Here is a 22722-nt window from a genome sequence, read left to right as displayed (position 1 = left end):
CCACTGAGCCACGCTGTATCATCTGCACAGAGAGGGTAGTTGAAGCCATGGGAGCGAATGAGTTCATTCAATCGTATTTATTGAGCGCTTACTGTGTGCAGAGCACTGTACTAAGCGCTTGGGAAGTACAAGTTGGCAACATATGGAGACGGTCCCTACCCAACAGTGGGCTCACAGTCTAGAATGAGTTCTCCGGGGGAGAATGGAAGGGGACCGAGAACTGAACCCTGAGGGACCCCCACAGTTAGGGGGTGGGAGGCAGAGGAGGAGCCCATCATCATCATCAATCGTATTTATTGAGCACTTACTATGTGCAGAGCACTGTACTAAGCGCTTGGGAAGTACAAATTGGCAACATATAGAGACAGTCCCTACCCAACAGCTGGCTCACAGTCTAAAAGGGGGAGACAGAGAACAAAACCAAACATACTAACAAAATAAAATAAATAGACTAGATATGTACAAGTAAAATAAATAAATAAATAAATAGAGTAATAAATATGTACAAACATATATACATATATGAGCCCATGAAGGAGACTGAGAATGAGTGGCCGGAGAGATAATAGGAGAACCAGCAGAGGACAGAGTCACTGAAGCCAAGGTTGGATAACGTTTCCAGGAGAAGGGAGGGGTCCACAGTGTCGAAGGCAGCTGAGAGATTGAGGAGGATTAGGATGGAGTAGGAGCCATTGGATTTGGCAAGAAGGAGATCACTGGTGACCTTTGGAAGGTGGAGTGAAGGGGACGGAAGCCAGATCGGAGGGGGTCCAGGAGAGAATTGGAGGAGAGGAATTTGAGGCAGAGGGGTAGACGACTCGCTTAAGGAGTCCGGAGAGGACTGGTAGGAGGGAGATGAGGTGATAACTGGAGGGAGCCCTTGGGGTCAAGGGAGGGTTTTTTTTTTAGGATGGGAGAGACATGGGCATCTTTGAAGGCCATGGGGAGGAAGCCATTAGAGAATGAACGGGTTGAAGATGGCTGTTAGGGAAGGAAGAAGGGAGGGGGCCAGAGTTTTTATAAGGTGTGAAGGAATGGAGTCCGATGTGCACCTGGAGCAGGTGGCAATTGAGAGGAGGCAGATCTTCTCTGGAGATACTGCTGGGAAGGACGGGAAAGTTGAAAAGGGGACCGAAAGTGGGAGGGAATGAGATGGGGCAGGGGTGATTTTAGGGAGCTCAAACTCTATGGTGTTAATTTTCTAAATAAAGTAGATAGCCAGGTCACTGGGGGCAAGGGATGGGGGAGGCGGGTGGACAGGAGGCCTAAGGAGAGAGTTGATTCATTCGATAGCATTTACTGAGCGCTTACTGTGTGCAGAGCACTGTACTAAGCGCTTGGAAAGTACAATTTGTTAAAACAACTGGCGAGGGTGATGGGCATGGGTGACAATAAGGGAAGAGAAATAGTTTTTCTGGGCAGAGGAGAGGACAGTTTCCTGACCTTCCCCACAACATCTTGATGGTTCCTGCTTTTTCCGGCTGCAGACTCTCTTCCCAGGACACTGGGCTAGCCAGCTAAAGAGACCATGGCTGATTCTCACTTTACAGACGAGGTAACTGAGGCACAGAGAAGGGAAGTAAGTTGCCTAAGGTCACAGGGCAGACAAATGGCGGACCTGGGATTAGAACCCAGGACCTTCGGATTTACGGGCCGGTTCTCTATCCACTGTGCCATACTGTTTCTGAAGAGCAATCAGCTCCTTCCAAAAGCAATCAGCTGCCATCATCATCATCATCATCCTTTGCTGGACCACAGAAGGATTTCTCAAGGACCAACCCAAGTCCCAAGGGCGACTCCCCAGACCCAACTGTTCTGGGGGAGTCTGACTAAAGAAAATCCCCGTGCTTCGGTGATGTGGCTCTAGACTATAATAATAATAATAATGGCATTTATTAAGTGCTTACTATGTGCAAAGCGCTGGGGAGGTTACAAGGTGATCAGGTCGTCCCATGTGGGGCTGACAGTCTTAATCCCCATTTTGCAGATGAGGTACCTGAGGCACAGAGAAGTGACTTGCCCAAAGTCACACAGCTGACAATTGGCGGAAAAGGGATTAGCCTCCTCTAGACTGTGAGCAGGGAACGTGGCTCCCAACTCGGTTGTATTGTACTTTCCCAAGTGCTTAGCACAGTGCTCTGCACACAGTAAGTGCTCAATAAATGTATATATGTTTGTACATATTTATTACTCTATTTATTTATTTATTTTACTTGTACATATCTATTCTATTTATTTTATTTTGTTAGTATGTTTGGTTTTGTTCTCTGTCTCCCCCTTTTAGACTGTGAGCCCACTGTTGGGTAGGGACTGTCTCTATATGTTGCCAATTTGTACTTCCCAAGCACTTAGTACAGTGCTCCGCACATAGTAAGCGCTCAATAAATACGATTGGTGATGATGAATAAATGCCATTCACTGATTAACTGACTGCCAAATGACTGGGCCCGACTACATTCATTCCATCGTATTTATTAGGCGCTTACTGTGTGCAGAGCACTGTACTAAGCGCTTGGGAAGTACATGCTGGCAACATATAGAGACGGTCCCTACCCAACAGGGGGCTCACAGTCTAAGAAGGGGGAGACAGAGAACAAAACATATTAACAAAATAAAAGAAACAGACTAAATATGTACAAATAAAATAGAGTAATAAATCCGTATAAACATATATACAGGTGCTGTGGGGAGGGGAAGGAGGTAAGGGGGGCGAGGGGGAGAGGAAGGAGCGGGCTCAGTCTGGGATGAAATTTCCCATCTGCCAAGAAGAAAAGCTGGATAAGCTCGTTGAGAGCAGGGGACGTGTTTATCGACTCTGAAATACCGTACTCTCCCAAGAGCTTAGTACCCTGCGTGGCACACAGTAAGCTCTCAATCAATCAATCAATCGTATTTATTGAGCGCTTACTATGTGCAGAGCACTGTACTAAGCGCTTGGGGAGTACAAATTGGCAACACACAGAGACAGTCCCTACCCAACAGTGGGCTCACAGTCTAAAAGGGGGAGACAGAGAACAGAACCAAACATACCAACAAAATAAAATAAATAGGATAGAAATGTACAAGTAAAATAAATAAATAAATAAATAAATAGAGTAATAAATATGTACAACCATATATACATATATACAGGTGCTGTGGGGAAGGGAAGGAGGTAAGATGGGGGGATGGAGAGGGGGACGAGGGGGAGAGGAAGGAAGGGGCTCAGTCTGGGAAGGCCTCTCCATAAATACCTCTGATTGATCGATTCTCTGCTTCACGATGAATTCCCCCTCTTTGCCTGGGCCGCAGATGAATCAAAAAACAGTCCTTTCCCCATGCCCAGTCCTCACCTCCAGCTTCTGCTTCGTGTCCGCGCCGAGCAGATCTCGGATATCTTCGTTGTAGATCTCCAGGTAAGAGGCTCTAACCAAGAACTTGGTGTTTTCGGCACACTGTCGGGGGGAAAATACAGACACGGGGTCTTGAGGAGCTGCGGGGCCCAGTGGAAAAAGCAAGAGCCTGGGAGCCGGAGGACCTGGGTTCTAATCCTGGCTCCCCCACTTGTCTACTGTGTAAATTCTCTGGGCCTCAGTTTCCTCATCGGTAAAAGGAGGATTAAGACTGTGAGCCATGTGGGACAGAGGCTCTGTCCAACCTTTTCTTTCAATCGTATTTATTGAGCGCTTACTGTGTGCAGGGCACTGGACTAAGCACTTGGGAAGTACAAGTTGGCAACATATAGAGACGGTCCCTACCCAACAGCGGGCTCACAGTCTAGAAGGGGGAGACAGACGACAAAACAAAACATGCAGACGGGGGGCAAAACCGTCAGAACAAATAGAACTAAAGCCCAGCGCTCTGCACACAGTAAGCGCTCAATCAATGCGATTAAATGAATGAATGCCCGTCCGGTTATCCATTCAATCGTATTTCTCTTTGCCTCAGTTCCCTCATCTGTAAAATGGGGGTTAAGACTGTGAGCCCCCCGTGGGACAACCTGATCACCGTGTAACCTCCCCAGCGCTTAGAACAGTGCTTTGCACATAGTAAGCGCTTACTAAATGCCATCATTATTATTATTATTATTATTATTACAGCCACAGGGACAGGGGCCAGCCAGGTTTCCACAGGACGTCACCCCTCTCCACCTGGGCCCCTCTCCTGCCAATGTCCTTTTATTCATTCAATCGTATTTATTGAGCACTTGTTCCGTGCAGAGCACTGTACTAAGTGCTTGGGAAAGGACAATACAACAATGAACGGTGACATTCTCTGCACACAATGAGCTGACAGTCTACAAGACAAGCTTACGGTCTAGAGGAGCGTCCCCAGAGTGATTAAACATATTAGTTGGAAAGAACCTTAAAGGTGGGTACAGGGAAACATGTGCCATATTTTCAGTTAGAAAACCTGAAGCCTGAGGCAAGGAGCAATCAATCAATCAATCAATCGTATTTATTGAGCGCTTACTGTGTGCAGAGCACTGTACTAAGCACTTGGGAAGTACAAGTTGGCAACATATAGAGACAGTCCCTACCCAACAGTGGGCTCACAGTCTAAGCAGTCTGAGCAGGCCCAGAGTTGGCTCCCGGATCCCTGGCATAACCAGGAGGCTTGCCCCTCTAATAAATAATAATTACAATAATAATTGTGGTATTTGGTAAGTGCTTACTATGTACCACACACTGCATTAAGTGCTAGGGTATGTACATGATAATCGGGTGGACATTCATTCATTCATTCATTCATTCAATTCAATCGTATTTATTGAGCGCTTACTGTGTGCACAGCTCTGTACTAAGCGCTTGGGTAGTACAAGTTGGCAACACAGAGAGACGGTCCCTACCCAACAGAGGGCTCAAGTCTAGAAGGGGGAGGCAGACAACAAAACAAAACATATTAACAAAGTAAAATAAATAGAATAAATATGTACAAGTGAAATAAATAGGGTAATAAAGATGTACAATTCATTCATTCATTCAATCGCATTTATTGAGCGCTTACTGTGTGCAGAGCACTGGACTAAGCGCTTGGGTAGTACAAGTTGGCAACATAGAGAGACGGTCCCTACCCAACAGCGGGCTCACAGTCTAGAAGGGGGAGACGGACAACAAAAAAAAACATGTTAAAGTAAAATAAATAGAATAAATATGTACAAGTAAAATAGAGTAATAAATATGTACAATTCAATCGTATTTATTGAGCGCTTACTGTGTGCAGAGCACTGGACTAAGCGCTTGGGTAGTACAAGTTGGCAACATAGAGAGACAGTTCCTACCCAACAGCGGGCTCACAGTCTAGAAGGGGGAGGCAGACAACAAAACAAAACATATTAACAAAATAAAATAAATAGAATAAATATGTACAAGTAAAATAGAGCAATACATACGTACAATTCAATCGTATTTATTGAGCATTTACTGTGTGCAGAGCACTGTACTAAGCGCTTGGGAAGTACAAGTTGGCAACATAGAGAGACGGTCCCTACCCAACAGCGGGCTCAAGTCTAGAAAGGGGAGGTGGACAACAAAACATACTGACAAAATAAAATAAATAGAATAAATATGCAAATAAAATAGAGTAATAAATACGTACAATTCATTCATTCATATTTATTGGACAGAGTCCCTGCCCCACATAGGGCTCACAGTCTTAATCCCCATTTTCCAGATGAGGTAACTGAGGCACAGAGAAGTGAAGCAACTTGTCCAAGGTCACACCGCAGACAAGTGGCAGGGCCGGGTTTAGAACACAGATCCTTCTGACGCTCAGGCCCACGCTCTATCCACTAGGCCAGCTTGCCTTCTGTTGCCACCTGTTGCCTATATGTTGCCAACTTGTACTTCCCAAGCGCTTAGTCCAGTGCTCTGCACACAGTAAGCGCTCAATAAATACGACTGAATGAATGAATGAATAGGCCATGCCTGGTAGTCAGGAGACCTGGGTTCTAATCACTCATTCATTCCATCGTATTTATTGGGCGCTTACTGTGTGCAGAGCACTGTACTAAGTGCTTGGTTCTAATCCCAACTCTCCCACTTGCCTGTGGTGTGACCTTGGGCAAGTCGCTTCACTTCTTTGGGTTTCAGTTTCCTCATCTGTAAAATGGGGATTCAATAACTGTTCTCCCTCTGTGAGCCCCGTGTCGGACTGGGGTTGTGTCTCGCCTGATTGTCAATCAATCAATCAATCAATCGTATTTATTGAGCGCTTACTGTGTGCAGAGCACTGTACTAAGCGCTTGGGAAGTACAAGTCGGCAACACATAAGAGACAGTCCCTACCCAACAGCGGGCTCACAGTCTAGAAGGGGGAGACAGAGAACAAAACCAAACATACCAACAAAACAAAATAAATAGAATCATCATCATCATCATCAATCGTATTTATTGAGCGCTTACTGTGTGCAGAGCACTGTACTAAGCGCTTGGGAAGTACAGGTTGGTAACATATAGAGACGGTCCCTACCCAGCAGTGGGCTCACAGTCTAAAAGGGGGAGACAGAGAACAAAACCAAACATACTAACAAAATAAAATAAATAGAATAGATATGTACAAGTAAAATAAATAGAGTAATAAATACGTACAAACATATATACAGATATGAATAGATATGTACAAGTAAGATAAATAAATAAATAGAGCAATAAATATGTACAAACATATATACAGGTGCTGTGGGGAAGGGAAGGAGGCAAGACGGGGGGGATGGGGAGGGGGACGAGGTTGTCCTGCATCTACCGCAGTGCATGGCACACAGTAAGCTCTTAAAAACAAAAATCACAGTTATTATTACTGCTATTACTCTTATTATTCAGCCAATCCTCCCCGGCCACCTTAAGGGAAGCTACGATTTTGACACCTGTCTCCATGTTTTGTTTTGTTGTCTGTCTCCCCCTTCTAGACTGTGAGCCCACCGCTGGGTAGGGACCGTCTCTATATGCTGCCAACTTGGACTTCCCAAGTGCTTAGTACAGTGCTCTGCACACAGTAAGCGCTCAATAAATACAATTAAATGAATGAATTACTGCTATTACTTCTCTTATTATTCCGCCAATCCTCCCCGGCCACCTTAAGGGAAGCTACGATTTTGACACCCATCTCCATGTGTTGTTTTGTTGTCTGTCTCCCCCTTCTAGACTGTGAGCCCGCCGTTGGGTAGGGACTGTCTCTATACGCTGCCAACTTGGACTTCCCAAGCGCTTAGTACAGGGCTCTGCACACAGTAAGCGCTCAATAAATACGATTAAATGAATGAATTACTGCTATTACTACTCTTATTATTCAGCCAATCCTCCCCGGCCATCTTAAGGGTAGCTATGATTTTGACACCCGTCTCCATGTGTTGTTTTGTTGTCTGTCTCCCCCTTCTAGACTGTGAGCCCACTGTTGGGTAGGGACCGTCTCTAAATGTTGCCAACTTGGACCTCCCAAGCGCTTAGTACAGGGCTCTGCACACAGTAAGCGCTCAATAAATACGATTAAATGAATGAATTCCTGCTATTACTACTCTTATTATTCAGCCAATCCTCCCCGGCCATCTTAAGAGTAGCTACGATTTTGACACCCGTCTCCATGTTTTGTTTTGTTGTCTGTCTCCCCCTTCTAGACGGTGAGCCCGTTGTTGGGGAGGGACCGCCTCTAGATTATGTTGCCGACTTGTACTTCCCCAGCACTTAGTCCAGTGCGCTGCACACAGTAAGCGCTCCATAAATACGACAATGAATGCATGAATGGGGCTACCGGATTTCTTGACGTGCCCGTGCTAAGAGCAAAGCCATTTCAGACATCGGGAGCAAGTTTCCGAAGCCCGGCCCTCCCGAGACCCAGAACCTCCCCGAGAGCCACGGTACCTGGACGCTTTCGAAAATGTGCTCGAACGCCCTGGGGATGACGCCCCTCTGGGAAGCCGGGTCCGAGAGGCCTTGCATGGTGAAAGACTTTCCACTGCCCGTCTGGCCGTAGGCGAAGATGGTGCCATTGTAGCCTTCCGTCACGCCCTGGAATTCAAAGCGAGGATCAGCAGGTCCTTCCCTTTCAAATGACTAAAATCCCAACTCCTCCAAGAGGCCTTCCCTAACTTTCCCACTCATTTCCTCTTCCCCCACACCCTTTATTCACCCCACCCTCAGCCCCATGACACTTTTGTACACATCCATAATTTACACCCCTCCCCATCCCCCCAGCCTTACCTCCTTCCCCTCCCCACAGCCCCTGTATATATGTTTGTACGTATTTATTACTCTATTGATTTATTTTATTTGTACACATTTCTTCTATTTATTTTATTTTGTTACTATGTTTTGTTTTGTTGTCCGTCTCCCCCTTCTAGACTGTGAGCCCGCTGTTGGGGAGGGACCATCTCTAGATGTTGCCAACTTGTACAGGACCGTCTCTATATGTTGCCGATTTGTACTTCCCAAGCGCTTAGTACAGTGCTCTGCACACAGTAAGTGCTCAATAAATACGACTGAATGAACTAATAATAATAATAATAGTATTCTTCTTCTAGACTGTGAGCCCGTTGTTGGATAGGGACCGTCTCTATATGTTGCCAACTTGTACTTCCCAAGTGCTTAGTACAGTGCTCTGCACACAGTAAGCGCTCAATAAATATGATTGAATGAATAAACATATTTCTATTAATGTTTCTCTCCCTTGCTGGACTGTAAGCTCGTTGTGGGCCAGAAGCATGTCTACCAACTCTGTCGCGGTGCACTCTCTCAATTAGAATGATGGCATTTAGTAAGCACTTACTATGTGCAAAGCACTGTTCTAAGCGCTGGGGAGGTTACAAAGTGATCAGGTTGTCCCACGGGGGGCTCACAGGCTTAATCCCCAGTTTCCAGATGAGGGAACTGAGGCCCAGAGAAGTGAAGTGACTTGCCCAAGGCCACACAGCAGAAAAGTGGCGGAGCCAGGATTTGAACCCATGACCTCTAACACCAAAGCCCGCGCCCTTTTCCACTGAGCCACACTGCTTCTCAAGTGCTAGACCAGTGTTCTGCACACAGTAAGTGCTCAATAAATACGATTGATTGATTCTAAGGACCATTCATTCATTCAATCGTATTTATTGAGCACTTACTGTGTGCAGAGCACTGTACTGAACGCTTGGGACATACAAGGATGGGGCCAGGAGTGTTGCCAGGAGCAGGGCTGGGATAGGGACTAGGAGAATATCCAGGAATAAGGTCAGGGCTGGAGCCTGGTATAGTGGATAGAGAACAGGGCGGGGAGTCAGAAAGTCATGGGTTCTAATCCTGACACCGCCACTTTTCTGCTGTGTGGCCTTGGGCAAGTCACTTCACTTCTCTGGGCCTCAGTTCCCTCATCTGGAAAATGGGGATTAAGCCTGTGAGCACCCCGTGGGACAACCTGATCACTTTGTAACCTCCCCAGCGCTTAGAACAGTGCTTTGCACATAGTAAGTGATTACTAAATGCCATCATTCTTATTGAGAGAGTACACCGCGACAGAGTTGGTAGACATGCTCCTGGCCCACAACGAGCTTACAGTCCAGTGGGAGAGAGAGACATTAATAGAAATACGTAAATTATGGATGTGCACAAAAGTGTCATGGGCTCATCTGGAATATGGGGGTTGAGACTGTGAGCCCCACAAAGGACAGGGACTGCATCCAACCTGATTTGCTACTCTATTTATTTTATTTTGTTAGTATGTTTGGTTTTGTTCTCTGTCTCCCCCTTTTAGGCTGTGAGCCCACTGTTGGGTAGGGACTGTCTCTATATGTTGCCAACTTGTACTTCCCAAGCGCTTAGTACAGTGCTCTGCACACAGTAAGCGCTCAATACGATTGACTGATTGATTTGCTGGGATCCACCCCAGTGCTTAGTACAGTGCCTGGCACACAGTAAGTGCTTAACAGATCCCATAATTGTTGTTATTGTACGACGGGGATCGGGGACAAGACCTACAGCAGGGCGCAGAAGTGGGAGCAGAAGCGGGGTTGGGAATGGGGCCAGGACCAGGAGTGTGGCCAGAAGTGAGACTGGGGGCCAAGACCAGGAGTCCAGCCAAGAGAGGGGCCAGCAACAGGACTAGGGCCAGGGCCTGGGCAAGAAACGGGGTCAGAAGCGGGTCCAGGAATCACACAAGGGCCAGGGGGCAGGGCCAGAAATAATAATAATAATAATGATGGCATTTATTAAGCGCTTACTATGTGCAAAGCACTGTTCTAAGAGCTGGGGAGTTTACAAGGTGATCAGGCTGTCCCACAGGGGGCTCACAGTCTTAATCCCCATTTTACAAATGAGGGAACTGAGGCCCAGAGAAGTGAAGTGACTTGCCCAAAGTCACACAGCCGACAAGTGACGGAGCCGGGATTTGAACCGATGACCTCTGACTCCAAAGCCCGGGCTCTTTCCACTGAGCCACGCTGGGGCCTGGGGGGCTGGGCTAGGGCCCGAAACGGCTTGACTTCATTCATTCAATCGTATTTATTGAGCGCTTACTGTGTGCAGAGCACTGTACTAAGCAATGGGGAAGTACAAATCGGCAACATACAGTCCCTACCCAACAACGGGCTCACAGTCTAGAAGGGGGAGACAGACAACAAAACATGGAGACAGGTGTCCAAATCGTCAGAACAAATAGAACTGCAGCTACGTGCACATCATTCACAAAATAAATAGAATAGTAAATATGTACAAGTAAAATGGAGTAATAAATCTGTACCAATATATATACAAGTGCTGTGAGGAGGGGAAAGTGGTAGGGTGGGGGGGGGGGATGGGGAGGAGGAGAGGAATAAGGGGGCTCAGTGTGGGAAGGCATCCTGGGGGAGGTGAGCTCTCAGTAGGGCTTCGAAGGGAGGAAGAGCTGGCTAAATGAATAAATTCATTCATTCATTCATTCAATCGTATTTATTGAGCGCTTACTATGTGCAGAGCACTGTACAAAGCGCTTGGGAAGTCCAAGTCGGCAACATATAGAGACGGTCCCTACCCAACAGTGGGTTCACAGTCTAGAAGGGGGAGACAGACAACAAAACATATTAACAAAATAAAATAAATAGAATAAATATGTACAACTAAAATAGAGTAATAAATACGTACAAACATATATACAGGTGCTGTGGGGAGGGGAAGGAGGTAAGGTGGGGGATGGGCAGAGGGAGGAGGGGGCTCAGTCTGGGAAGGCCTCCAATAATGACAGTGATAACAATGATAATAGTAGTTATTCATTCATTCAATCGTATTTATTGAGCGCTTACTGTGTGCAGAGCACTGTACTAAGCGCTTGGGAAGCACAAGTTGGTATTTATTGAGAGCTTACTGTGTACAGAGCACCGTACTAAGTGCTTGGAAAGTCCATAGCTTGGCGGATGTGTGGATGGAGGGATGTGTGGATGGAGGGATGTGTGGATGGAGGAATGTGTGGATGGAGGGATGTGTGGATGGAGGGCATTCCCGGCGGAGCACCCCTCCTAACCCTCCCGGGAGTTAGTCATTACCTTCTAAGGGCCCCATCCCCTAGGCGACGGACTCTGACCCTTTTTGTGTCCAGAGAAGCAGCTTGGGCCAGCAGAGAAGTCACAGATCTGTCTTAGTGACAGAGAGAGTGAAGCTGTTTGAGCACTGGACCCCAACCCCGGAGGGGGATGGGTGCCCAGGGCTGCAGCCTGCTGCTGCCTTAGAATGACCACTGTTATTATTGTTTAGAATGACTATTTATTTTACTTGTACATATTTATTCTACTTATTTTGTTAATATGTTTGGTTTTGTTCTCCCCATTCTAGACTGTGAGCCCACTGTGGGGTAGGGACCGTCTCTATATGTTGCCAACTTGGACTTCCCAAGCGCTTAGTACAGTGCTCTGCACACAGTAAGCGCTCAATACGACTGAATGAATCACTACTATTATTATTGTTATCACCGTCATTATTGGAGGCCTTCCCAAATTTAGTCCCCTTCTGCCGCTCCCCATCCCCCCCACCTTACCTCCTTCCCCGCCCCCCCCCGCACCTGTATATATGTTTGTACGTATTCATTACTCTATTTATTTATTTATTTTAGTTGTACATATTTATTCTACTTATTTTATTTTGTTAATATGCTTTGTTTTGTTCTCTGTCTCCCCCTTCTAGACTGTGAGCCCGTTGGTGGGTAGGGACCGTCTCTATATATTGCCAACTTGGACTTCCCAAGCGCTTAGTACAGTGCTCTGCACACAGTAAGAGCTCAATAAATACGACTGAATGAATGAATGACTACTATTATTATTGTTATCACCATCATTATCGGAGGCCTTCCCAAACTGAGCCCCCTCCTCCCTCTCCCCATCACCCCCACCTTACCTCCTTCCCCCCCAACAGCACCTGTATATATGTTTGTACATATTTATTACTCTATTTATTTATTTATTTTAGTTGTACATATTTATTCTACTTATTTTACTTTGTTAATATGTTTTGTTTTGTTCTCTGTCTCCCCCTTCTAGACTGTGAGCCCACTGTTGGGTCAGGACCATCTCTGTATGTTGCCAACTTGGACTTCCCAAGCGCTTAGTACAGTGCTCTGCACACAGTAAGCGCTCAATAAATACGATTGAATGAATGAATGACTACTATTATTATTGTTATCACCGTCATTATTGGAGGCCTTCCCAGACTGAGCCCCCTCCTCCCTCTCCCCATCGCCCCCACCTTACCTCCTTCCCCTCCCCACAGCACCTTTATATATGTTTGTACGTATTTATTACTCTATTTATTTTAGTTGTGCATATTTTTTCTATTTTATTTTGTTAATATGTTTTGCTTTGTTGTCTGTCTCCCCCTTCTAGACTGTGAGCCCGCTGTTGGGTAGGGACCGTCTCTATATGTTGCCAACTTGGACTTCCCAAGCGCTTAGTACAGTGCTCTGCACACAGTAAGCACTCAATAAATACGACTGAATGAATGAATGGATTTATTAAGTGTTTAACAGACGTCAATCTAGGACATGACAAGTGATCGGACCAGGGTGGTGGCCCTTTGAATGATAACAATAATAACAATAATAATAATTGTGGTATTGTTGAAGCGCTTACTGTGTCAGGGACTGTACTAAGCACTGGGATAATAATAATAATGATGGCATTTATTAAGTGCTTACTATGTGCAAAGCGCTGTTCTAAGCGCTGGGGAGGTTACAAGGTGATCAGGTTGTCCACGGGGGGCTCACAGTCCTAATCCCCATTTTACATATGAGGGAACTGAGGCGCAGAGAAGTGAAGTGACTTGCCCAAAGTCAAACAGCTGACAAGTGGTGGAGTCGGGATTAGAACCCATGACCTCTGACTCCAAATAATAATAATAATAATAATAATGATGGTACTTGTTAAGCGCTTACTATGTGTAAAGCACTGTTCTAAGCGCTGGGAAGGATACAAGGTAATCAGGTTGTTCCACAGGGGGCTCACAGTCTTAATCCCCATGTTACAGATGAGGCAACTGAGGCGCAGAGAAGTGAAGTGACTTGCCCAAAGTCACACAGCTGACAAGTGGTGGAGTCGGGATTAGAACCCATGACCTCTGACTCCAAAGCCCGGTCTCTTTCCACTGAGCCACGCTGCTTCTCCAGGTACGAGCTAATTAGGTTGGACTCAGTCCCTGTCCCACGTGGGACTCAAAGTCTTAATCCCCATTTCAGAGAAGCAGCACGGCTCACTGGAAAGAGCCCGGGCTTGGGAGTCCGAGGTCATGGGTTCTAATTCCGGCTCTGCCACTTGTCAGCTGTGTGACTTTGGGCAAGGCACTTCACTTCTCTAGGCCTCAGTTACCTCATCTGTAAAATGGGGATTAAGACTGTGAGGCCCGTGTGGGGCAAACTGATTACCTGTATCCCCCCAGCGCTTAGAACAGTGCTTTGCACATAGTAAGCGCTTAACAAATGTCATCATCATTATTATTATTTTCCAGATGAGGTAACTGAGGCACAGAGAAGTGAAGCGACTTGCCCAAGGTCACACCACAGACAAGTGGCAGAGCCAGGATTAGAACCCAGGTCCTCTGACTCCCGGGCCTGAGCTCTAACCACTTGACCAAAAAGTAGGGGCCGATCCTGGAAATGTTGTGGATGAAACCAAGGAAGATTTAGAAACGGATTGAATAGGGGGGTTAAAAGAAAGAAAGGAGTCGAAAATCGCGCCTCGAGTTCTTCTTCGGTTGAGAAGCAGCGTGGCTCGGTGGAAAGAGCCCGGGCTTGGGAGTCAGAGGTCGTGGGTTCTAATCCTGCCTCTGTTACTTGACAGCTGTGTGACTTTGGGCAAGTCACTTCACTTCTCTGGGCCTCAGTTCCCTCGTCTGCAAAATGGAATCATCATCATCATCATCAATCGCATTTATTCAGCGCTTACTGTGTGCAGAGCACTGTACTAAGCGCTTGGGAAGTCCACGTTGGCAACATATAGAGACAGTCCCTACCCAACAGTGGGCTCACAGTCTAAAAGGAGGAGACAGAGAACAAAACCAAACATACTAACAAAATAAAGTAAATAGAACAGATATGGACAAGTAAAATAAATAAATAAAAAGAGTAATAAATATGTACAGTAAATGGAATGAAGACTGTGAGCCCCACGTGGGCCAACCTAACCACGTTTTCTCTACCCCTGCACTTAGAACAGTGCTTGACACATAGTAAGCGCTTAACAAATACCATCATTACTATTATATATTGTTCTGCCTGATGTTCAGCTGTCAAAATGCACAATTCCTCCTGGCCTCCACTCCTTCTCCCGGAATGGCTTCCCGCTCCGGCTCCCTCCAACTCCCTGCCTGCCATCCCCTGCCTCGACTTCTCCCTCGTTCCTCTTTCCCCTGCTGGCTCGTGCAAGCCTTCCTCCAGCTTGCTGCCAATCCCAGAATGGGGGTTGCTGAAAGCGGGAGGGGGCAGATCCCAAATTCAATCAATTACACACTTCAGCTAAAACTGTGACAAATTAGGGAATGTTGGGTCCACTAAATGAGTTTATTTGGCCATGGCACATTAAGATGCTACAGCAGTAAGGGCACATGTGTGAGGTGGCAGAACCGGTGAGTACTATAGCAGAAGTTTTTCTTACGGGATTTTGCCAGAATGAAATCTACACATTACAAGGCAATTGAGGGTACTGGGCATATTTTTTGTTCATCTTCTCTTCTGGTTATAAAATGTAACTACAGAACACATTTATTAAATATTTTACCTGGCATACACTACACACACCTATATATAATCTATAAAATCACACATATTGAATACAGAACATTTAAAACCCATGATTAGAATTCAAAACATTCACAAAGATTACTGTCTGCTCAGACTACAATGTAGAGTAGATCTAAAATCCATAAAAATAAATCCCACTCCCACTGACGATAAATCCAATTGGCTCCAGGACCCTGGAACGCCTTCCCCTTCTAAATTCAACAGATCACCACCCTCATCTTCGAAGCCTTTCTCACATCACATCCCCTCCTGAAAGCCTTCCCTGATTAACCTCTCATCTCCCCACCCTATTTGTCCTCCCTTCTACGTCGCCTACGTGCTTTTTTGATTTTTTAATAGTATTCGTTAAGTGCTTACTACGTGCCAGACCCTGCACTAAGCGCTGGGGTAGATACAAACTAATCGGGTTGGACACAGTCCCTGTCCCATGTGGGGTTCAAGGGTAGGGACTGTTCCTATATGTTACCAACTTGTACTTCCCAAGCGCTTAGTACAGTGCTCCGCACACAGTAAGCGCTCAATAAATATGACTGATTGATTGATTAATTTGACAGACGAGTTAAATCAGGCAGACAGGTGGCGAAGCCGGGATTAGAACCCAGGTCTCCCTGGGGTCTGTATTCATTCAATCGTATTTATTGAGCGCTTACTGTGTGCAGAGCACTGTACTAAGCGCTTGGGAAGTACAAGTTGGCAACATATAGAGACGGTCCCTACCCAACAGTGGGCTCACAGTCTAGAAGAGTCTGTACCCCTCAAGGACTTTGATACTCACCCCAACCCCACAGCAGTTCATTTCTCTGTACCTCAGTTCCCTCACCTGTAAAATGGGGATGAAGACTGTGGGCCCCCCGTGGGACACCCTGATCACCTTGTATCCTCCCCAGCGCTCAGAACACTGCTTTGCACATAGTAAGCACTTAGCAAATGCCATCATTATTAGTATTATTCTACTCTGCCACTTCCTGCATCTGCAATTAGTTTCACATCTGTCTCCCCGACTAGGTAATAAACTCAATGAGGGCAGGGATTTTGTCTGTCAAGTATATTACTTTCCCAAACTCTTTGTACAGTGCTCTACATGCAGTAAATGCTCAATAAATACCATTGGTTGACTGAGGGGAAGGCAGAGTGAGCAGAGTCGGGAGTGGGGGGCTCCCAGCAGCCCCCCTGAAACAGGACTCTGGTTTCACCCCATCAAAAGGGCAGGAGCAGCGTGGCTCAGTGGAAAGAGCCCGGGCTTTGGAGTCAGAGATCATGGGTTCAAATCCCAGCTCCGCCAATTGTCAGCTGTGTGACTTTGGGCAAATCACTTCACTTCCCTGTGCCTCAGTTACCTCATCTGTAAAATGGGGATTAAGACTGTGAGCCTCCCATGGGACAACCTGATCACCTTGTGACCTCCCCAGCGCTTAGGACAGTCCTTTGCACATAGTAAACACTTAATAAATGCCATCATTATTATTATTATAGAGCCACAGACCCCCACTTCTCCGAGCCCCAAGAAGCTAAAATGGAAATAGCTTTTCCACTCTGAGGGAAATTAAATCAAGATCCTTGCTCTGTTGGTCAAAAGGGAGGGTGGGAATTGTGTCTACCCACCGTACTCTCCCAAGAGCTTAAGCTCTTGGTGGGAGAGAATGCGTCCACCAAATCCGTTGTATCGTACTCCCTCAAATGCTTTAATACAGCACCCCGCACACAGTAAGTGATCAACAAATACCACTGATTGATTCAACTCAGCTCCTGGATATCTCCGGATCCATCTAACTGGTTCCTACAAGATGCTCCGTTCTGGAGAGAAAGAGTAGGATTCCAGAAAAACATCATCCATGGCAAGTACTAGAATGATCTCTCTCTCTCTCTCTCTCTCTCTCTCTCTCTCCATTCGTTCATTCAATTGTTGTTATTGAGCACTTACTGTGTTCAGAGCACTGTATTAAGTACTTGGAAAGTAATAATGATAATGGCATTTGTTAACTGCTTACTATATGCCAAGCACTGTTCTAAGTGCTAGGGCAATACAAGGTGCTCGGGTTGTCCCACGTGGGGCTCACAGTCTTCATCCCATTTTCAGATGAGGTAACTGAGGCATTGAGAAGTTATGAGTAACTGAGGCATTAAGAAGTTCATTCATTCATTCATTCAAATTTATTGAGCGCTTACTGCGTGCAGAGCGCACAATAAGCGCTTGGGAGGTACAAGTTGGCAACATACAGAGACGGTCCCTACCCAACAGCGGGCTCACAGTCTAGAAGGACTTGCCCAAAGTCACACGGCTGGCAAGGGGCAGAGGAGGATTAGAACCCATAACCTCTGACTCCCAAGCCCATGCGCTTTCCACTGAGCCACACTGCTTTCAGCAATAGAGACAACTGCTGCCCACAATGGGCTTACAGTCTAGATGGGGGGAGACATATCAAAACAACAGGCATTAATTGCATCAACGTAAATAAATAGAATTATAGATAGATACGCATCAAAACAAGTTAACAAGAATTAATATAATCAGAATTATAGATATGTACATATCTATATACATATCTATATATATATATACATAATATGCTGTACAAGTGCAGCAGCGTGGCTCAGTGGAAAGAGCACGGGCTTTGGAGTCAGAGGTCATGGGTTCAAATCCCAACTCTGCCACTTGTTAGCTGTGTGACTCTGGGCAAGTCGCTTCACTTCTCTGAGTCTCAGTTCCTTCATCTGTAAAATGGGGACGAAGACTGTGAGCCCCCCATGGGACAACCTGATCACTTTGTATCTCCCCCTGCTCTTAGAACAGTGCTTTGCATATAGTAAGCACTTAATAAATGCCATCAAAAAAAAAAAAAGTGCTGCGGGACAGGGAGGTGGGGTAGAGGAAAGGGAGCGAGTTGGGGCGAAAGGGAGGGGAGGGGGAACTGACGAAGCGCTTACTATGTGCCAGGCACTGTACTAAGCCCTGGGAGAGATACAAGCTAATGTGGTTGGTCACAGTCCATGTCCCACACGAATGAAGCTCACAGTCCTAATTCCCATTTTACAGAGGAGGAAACTGAGGTACAAAGAAGACGGGTGGCTTTCCCAAGGTCACACAGCAGACAAGCGGCTGAGCCAGGCTTCGAACCCAGGTCCTTTTGCCTCCCAAGCCCGTGCTCTATCCACCAAGCCACGCTGCTGCTGCTTCTCCTCCGCCCCGGGGACCGGAGTTCCTCACCCTCGGTCCCAGGAAATAGAATCAGTCATCATCATCACCATCAATCGTATTTATTGAGCGCTTACTGTGTGCAGAGCACTGTACTAAGCGCTTGGGAAGTACAAGTCCTCCTCCAACTGAGAAGAAAACAAATCCCTATCACGTGGGAGAGCGGGATACGTACCTCCTAATTTGGGAAGTTAGAAGCTCTCTCCCTGCCAGATGTTGGGCCAAGAGTGTCCACAGACAGCCTCGTTCAGAATGGGAAGCAAAGGATACTATACTCTCCGAAGAGCTCAGCACAGTGCTCTGCACACAGTAAGTGCTCGATGAATACTAACGAGCCTTGAGCTCAGCTGAAAGCAGAATCTTATCAGAAAAGAAGCCCTCTGGCTCACTAAGCCTGAGAACCAGGTAGGGAATGGGAGAAAACTCAGATCTCATGGAGACGGGGGCCTGATGTTGTTTTACCCCAATGCTTCCCCAAGGTAAATAAATAAATAATAATAATAATGATAGTATTTATTAAGCACTTACTATGTGCAAAGCACTGTTCATTCATTCATTCATTCAATCGTATTTATGGAGCGCTTACTGTGTGCAGAGCACTGGAAAAAGCGCTTGGGAAGTACAAGTCGGCAACATATAGAGACGGTCCCTATCCAACAGTGGGATCACTGTTCTAAGCACTGGGAAGGTTACAAGGTGATGAGGTTGTCCCACGGGGGGGCTCACAGTCTCAATCCCCATTTTCCAGATGAGGGAACTGAGGCACGGAGAGGTGAAGTGAGTCACCCAAAGTCACACAGCTAAGTGGCGGAGCCCGGATTTGAACCCATGACCTCTGAGACTCCAAAGCCCATGCTCTTTCATTCATTCATTCAATCGTATTTATTATCATCAATCATATTTATTGAGCGCTTACTGTGTGCAGAGCACTGTAGTAAGCGCTTGGGAAGTACAAGTTGGCAACATATAGAAACAGTCCCTACCCAATAGTGGGCTCACAGTCTAAAAGGGGGAGACAGAGAACAAAACCAAACATACTAACAAAATAAAATAAATAGAATACATATGTACATGTAAAATAAATAGAGTAGCAAATATGTACAAACATATATACATATATACAGGTGCTGTCGGGAAGGGAAGGAGGTAAGATGGGGGGGATGGGGAGGGGGATGAGGGGGAGAGGAAGGAAGGGGCTCAGTCTGGGAAGGCCTCCTGGAGGAGGTGAGCTCTCAGTATTTCTTGAGAGCTTACTGTGTGCAGAGCACTGTACTAAGCGCTTGGGAAGACCAAGTTGGCGACATACAGAGACGGCCCCTACCCAACAGTGGGCTCACAGTCTAGAAGGGGGAGAGCCCACTGCTATCACTATGATTATTATTTATTTATTTACCTTGGGGAAGCATTGGGGTAAAACAACATGGGGCCCCTGTCTCCAAGACAACTCAGTTTCCTCCCATTCCCTTCCCGGTTCTCAGGCTTAGTGAGCCCAAGGTAACTCTGACAGGACAACATGTACGGCGCCACCTCTTCCCTTTCCGCATCCCAAGCCCGCAGCTGCCCAGATCGCAGCTCCGGCATCAGGCTCCGGTGATAAAAGTTTCGAAGCAGCGTGGCTCAATGGAAAGAGCCCGGGCTTGGGAGTCGGAGGTCACGGGTTCAAATCCCAGCTCCGCCAATTGTGTGACGTTGGGCGAGTCACTTCACTTCTCTGGGCCTCAGTTCCCTCCTCTGGAAAATGGGGGTGGAGACTGTGAGCCCCACGTGGGACAATCTGATCACCTTGGATCCTCCCCAGCGCTTAGAACAGTGCTTTGCACATAGTAAGCGCTTAACAAATCCCATCATTTTTATTATTATTATTATGGCCCTGGCTCCTCCCACTGAAAAAGGGAACAGTTTGGAGAGGCTGGGGGCTCCTGTCTTGTTTCCGTCCAAACATTCAAACATTGGAGGGGCTCCCCAGGGTGCACGTTGGGGGAGACATACATCGTAAGAGCAGGAGACCTGTATACAGCACCGTATGTATATATGTTTGCACGTATTTATTACTGTATTTATTTATTTTACTTGGACATATTTATTCTATTTATTTTACTTTGTTAATATGTTTGGTTTTGTTGTCTGTCTCCCCCTTCTAGACTGTGAGCCCGCTGTTGGGTAGGGACCATCTCTAGATGTTGCCAACTTGGACTTCCCAAGCGCTTAGTACAGTGATCTGCACACAGTAAGTGCTCAATAAGTAATTGATTGATTGATTGATTGATTGATTGAGACTGGGCTCCTCAGTCCCGGAAGGGAGGCCTTGGGACAGTCACTGCCCTCTTGAATGGCATGGGGATCTGACAAGAACACCAGGACCCTGGGGGCTCCCTCCCTGGGGGGTTGCAGCTGCCTCTATGTAGCACATATAGGGCACGAGCCTGGTAATCACAAGGTCACGGGTTCTAATCCCGCTCTGCCACTTGCCTGCTCTGTGACCTTGGGCAAGTCACCTCACTTCTCTGTGCCTCAGTTACCTCCTCTGTAAAATGGGGATGGAGACCGTGAGCCCCACGTGGGACAAGGACTGCGTCCAACCCCATTTCCTAGCATTCACCCCAGCGCTTAGTACCCTGTCACGCAGTAAGCGCCTAACGAGAAGAGAAGCAGCGTGGCTCAGTGGAAAGAGCGCAGGCTTGGGAGTCAGAGGTCCTGGGTTCAAATCCTGCTTGTCAGCTGGGTGACTTTGGGCAAGTCACTTCACTTCTCTGGGCCTCAGTTACCTCACATGTAATGTGGGAATGAAGACTGTAAGCCCCCTGTGGGACCACCTGATGACCTTGCATCCTCCCCAGCGCGGCAGCGTGGCTCAGTGGAAAGAGCCCGGGCTTTGGAGTCAGAGATCATGGGTTTGAATCCCGGCTCCGCCAATTGTTGGCTGTGTGACTTTGGGCGAGTCACTTAACTTCTCTGTGCCTCAGTTCCCTCATCTGTAAAATGGGGATGAAGACTGTGAGCCCCCTGTGGGACAGCCTGATCCCCTTGGTCATTCATTCATTCAATTGTATTTATTGAATGCTTACGGTGTGCAGAGCGCTGTACTAAGTGCTCGGGAAGTACAAGTTGGCAACCTATAGAGATGGTCCCTACCCAACAGTGGGCTCACAGTCTAGAAGGGGGAGACAGACAACAAAACAAAACATATTAACAAAATAAAATAAATAGAATAAATATGTACAAATAAAATAGAGTAATAAATATGCACAAACATATATACATACAGGTGCTGTGGGGAGGGCAAGGAGGTATATATACCTATATACCTGTATATCTATACCTGTATATATGTGTATGTGTTTGTACATATCTATTACTCTATTTATTTGTTTTACTTGTACATATCTATTCTATTTATTTTATTTTGTTAGTATGTTTGGTTTTGTTCTCTGTCTTCCCGCTTTTAGACTGTGAGCCCACTGTTGGGTAGAGACTGTCTATGTTGCCGACTTGTACTTCCCAAGCGCTTAGTACAGTGCTCCGCACACAGTAAGCGCTCAATACGATTGATTGATTGAAGGAGGTAAGGCAGAAGAAAGGGGGGCTTATTCTGGTAAGGCCTCCTGGAGGAGGTGAGCTTTCAGTAGGGCTTTGAAGGAGGGGAGTGTGCTAGTTTGGGGGATGTGAGGAGGGAGGGCCTGGCCCACAGGAAGCGCTTAAGGAATACCACTCCAGCGCTTAGAACAATCAATCAATCGTATTTATTGAGCGCTTACTGTGTGCAGAGCACTGTACTAAGCACTTGGGAAGTCCAAGCTGGCAACTTATAGAGACAGTCCCTACCCAACAGTGGGCTCACAGTCTAGAACAGTGCTTTGCACATGGTAAACGCTTGACTGTGAGCCCACTCTTCTAGACTGTGAGCCCACTGTTGGGTCGGGACCGTCTCTATATGCTGCCAACTTGGACTTCCCAAGCGCTCAGTCCAGTGCTCTGCACACAGTAAGCGCTCAACAAATCCGCTTGAATGAATGCACAAATGCCATGATGATGATGCTGATTATAATGCTTATCGAACAGGGGGGTTATACTATTCTCCTCACCTCCACGAGCGGGTAGGCGATCTCGTTGTAGATCTGCTCGGTGTAGTGGTCCAGGTGGTAGGCCCCGTCGAAGGTGAAGCGTTTGGGGGGCTGGTCGGCGGCCCCGGGGTTCTGGAGGCAGCACTGGGCGCGGGCGCAGTCCACGCTCACCACGGCCTGGCAGTGCAGCTCCTTCTCCCGCTGGTTCATGGGCCGGCAGCGCACCACCACCTTCACGCTCTCCGAGGCCATGGGGCCCTGCTGGGCTGGGGGG

General features: G+C 46.8%; 1 protein-coding gene across 3 annotated transcripts in view; it reads right to left on the bottom strand.

The window, feature by feature from the left end:
• The window catches only part of KIF17 (kinesin family member 17), a 91702-nt gene extending 68980 nt beyond the window's left edge, over positions 1 to 22722 (bottom strand). For all 3 annotated transcript variants that reach the window (XM_038747153.1, XM_038747155.1, XM_038747156.1), the window contains exons 1-3: positions 22470 to 22722; positions 7835 to 7981; positions 3333 to 3434 (exon numbers count right to left, since the gene is read on the bottom strand). In XM_038747153.1, the coding sequence (XP_038603081.1) occupies positions 3333 to 3434; positions 7835 to 7981; positions 22470 to 22700 (480 nt within the window). In that variant the 5' untranslated portion in view covers positions 22701 to 22722. The remainder of the gene's footprint in view (positions 1 to 3332; positions 3435 to 7834; positions 7982 to 22469) is intronic.

The sequence above is a fragment of the Tachyglossus aculeatus genome, chromosome 5 (assembly GCF_015852505.1).
Source record: "Tachyglossus aculeatus isolate mTacAcu1 chromosome 5, mTacAcu1.pri, whole genome shotgun sequence".
Classification (NCBI taxonomy): Eukaryota; Metazoa; Chordata; class Mammalia; order Monotremata; family Tachyglossidae; genus Tachyglossus; species Tachyglossus aculeatus.
The sequence above is the reverse complement of the archived record's forward strand: the minus strand, read 5'-3'. Positions and strand labels throughout refer to the sequence as shown.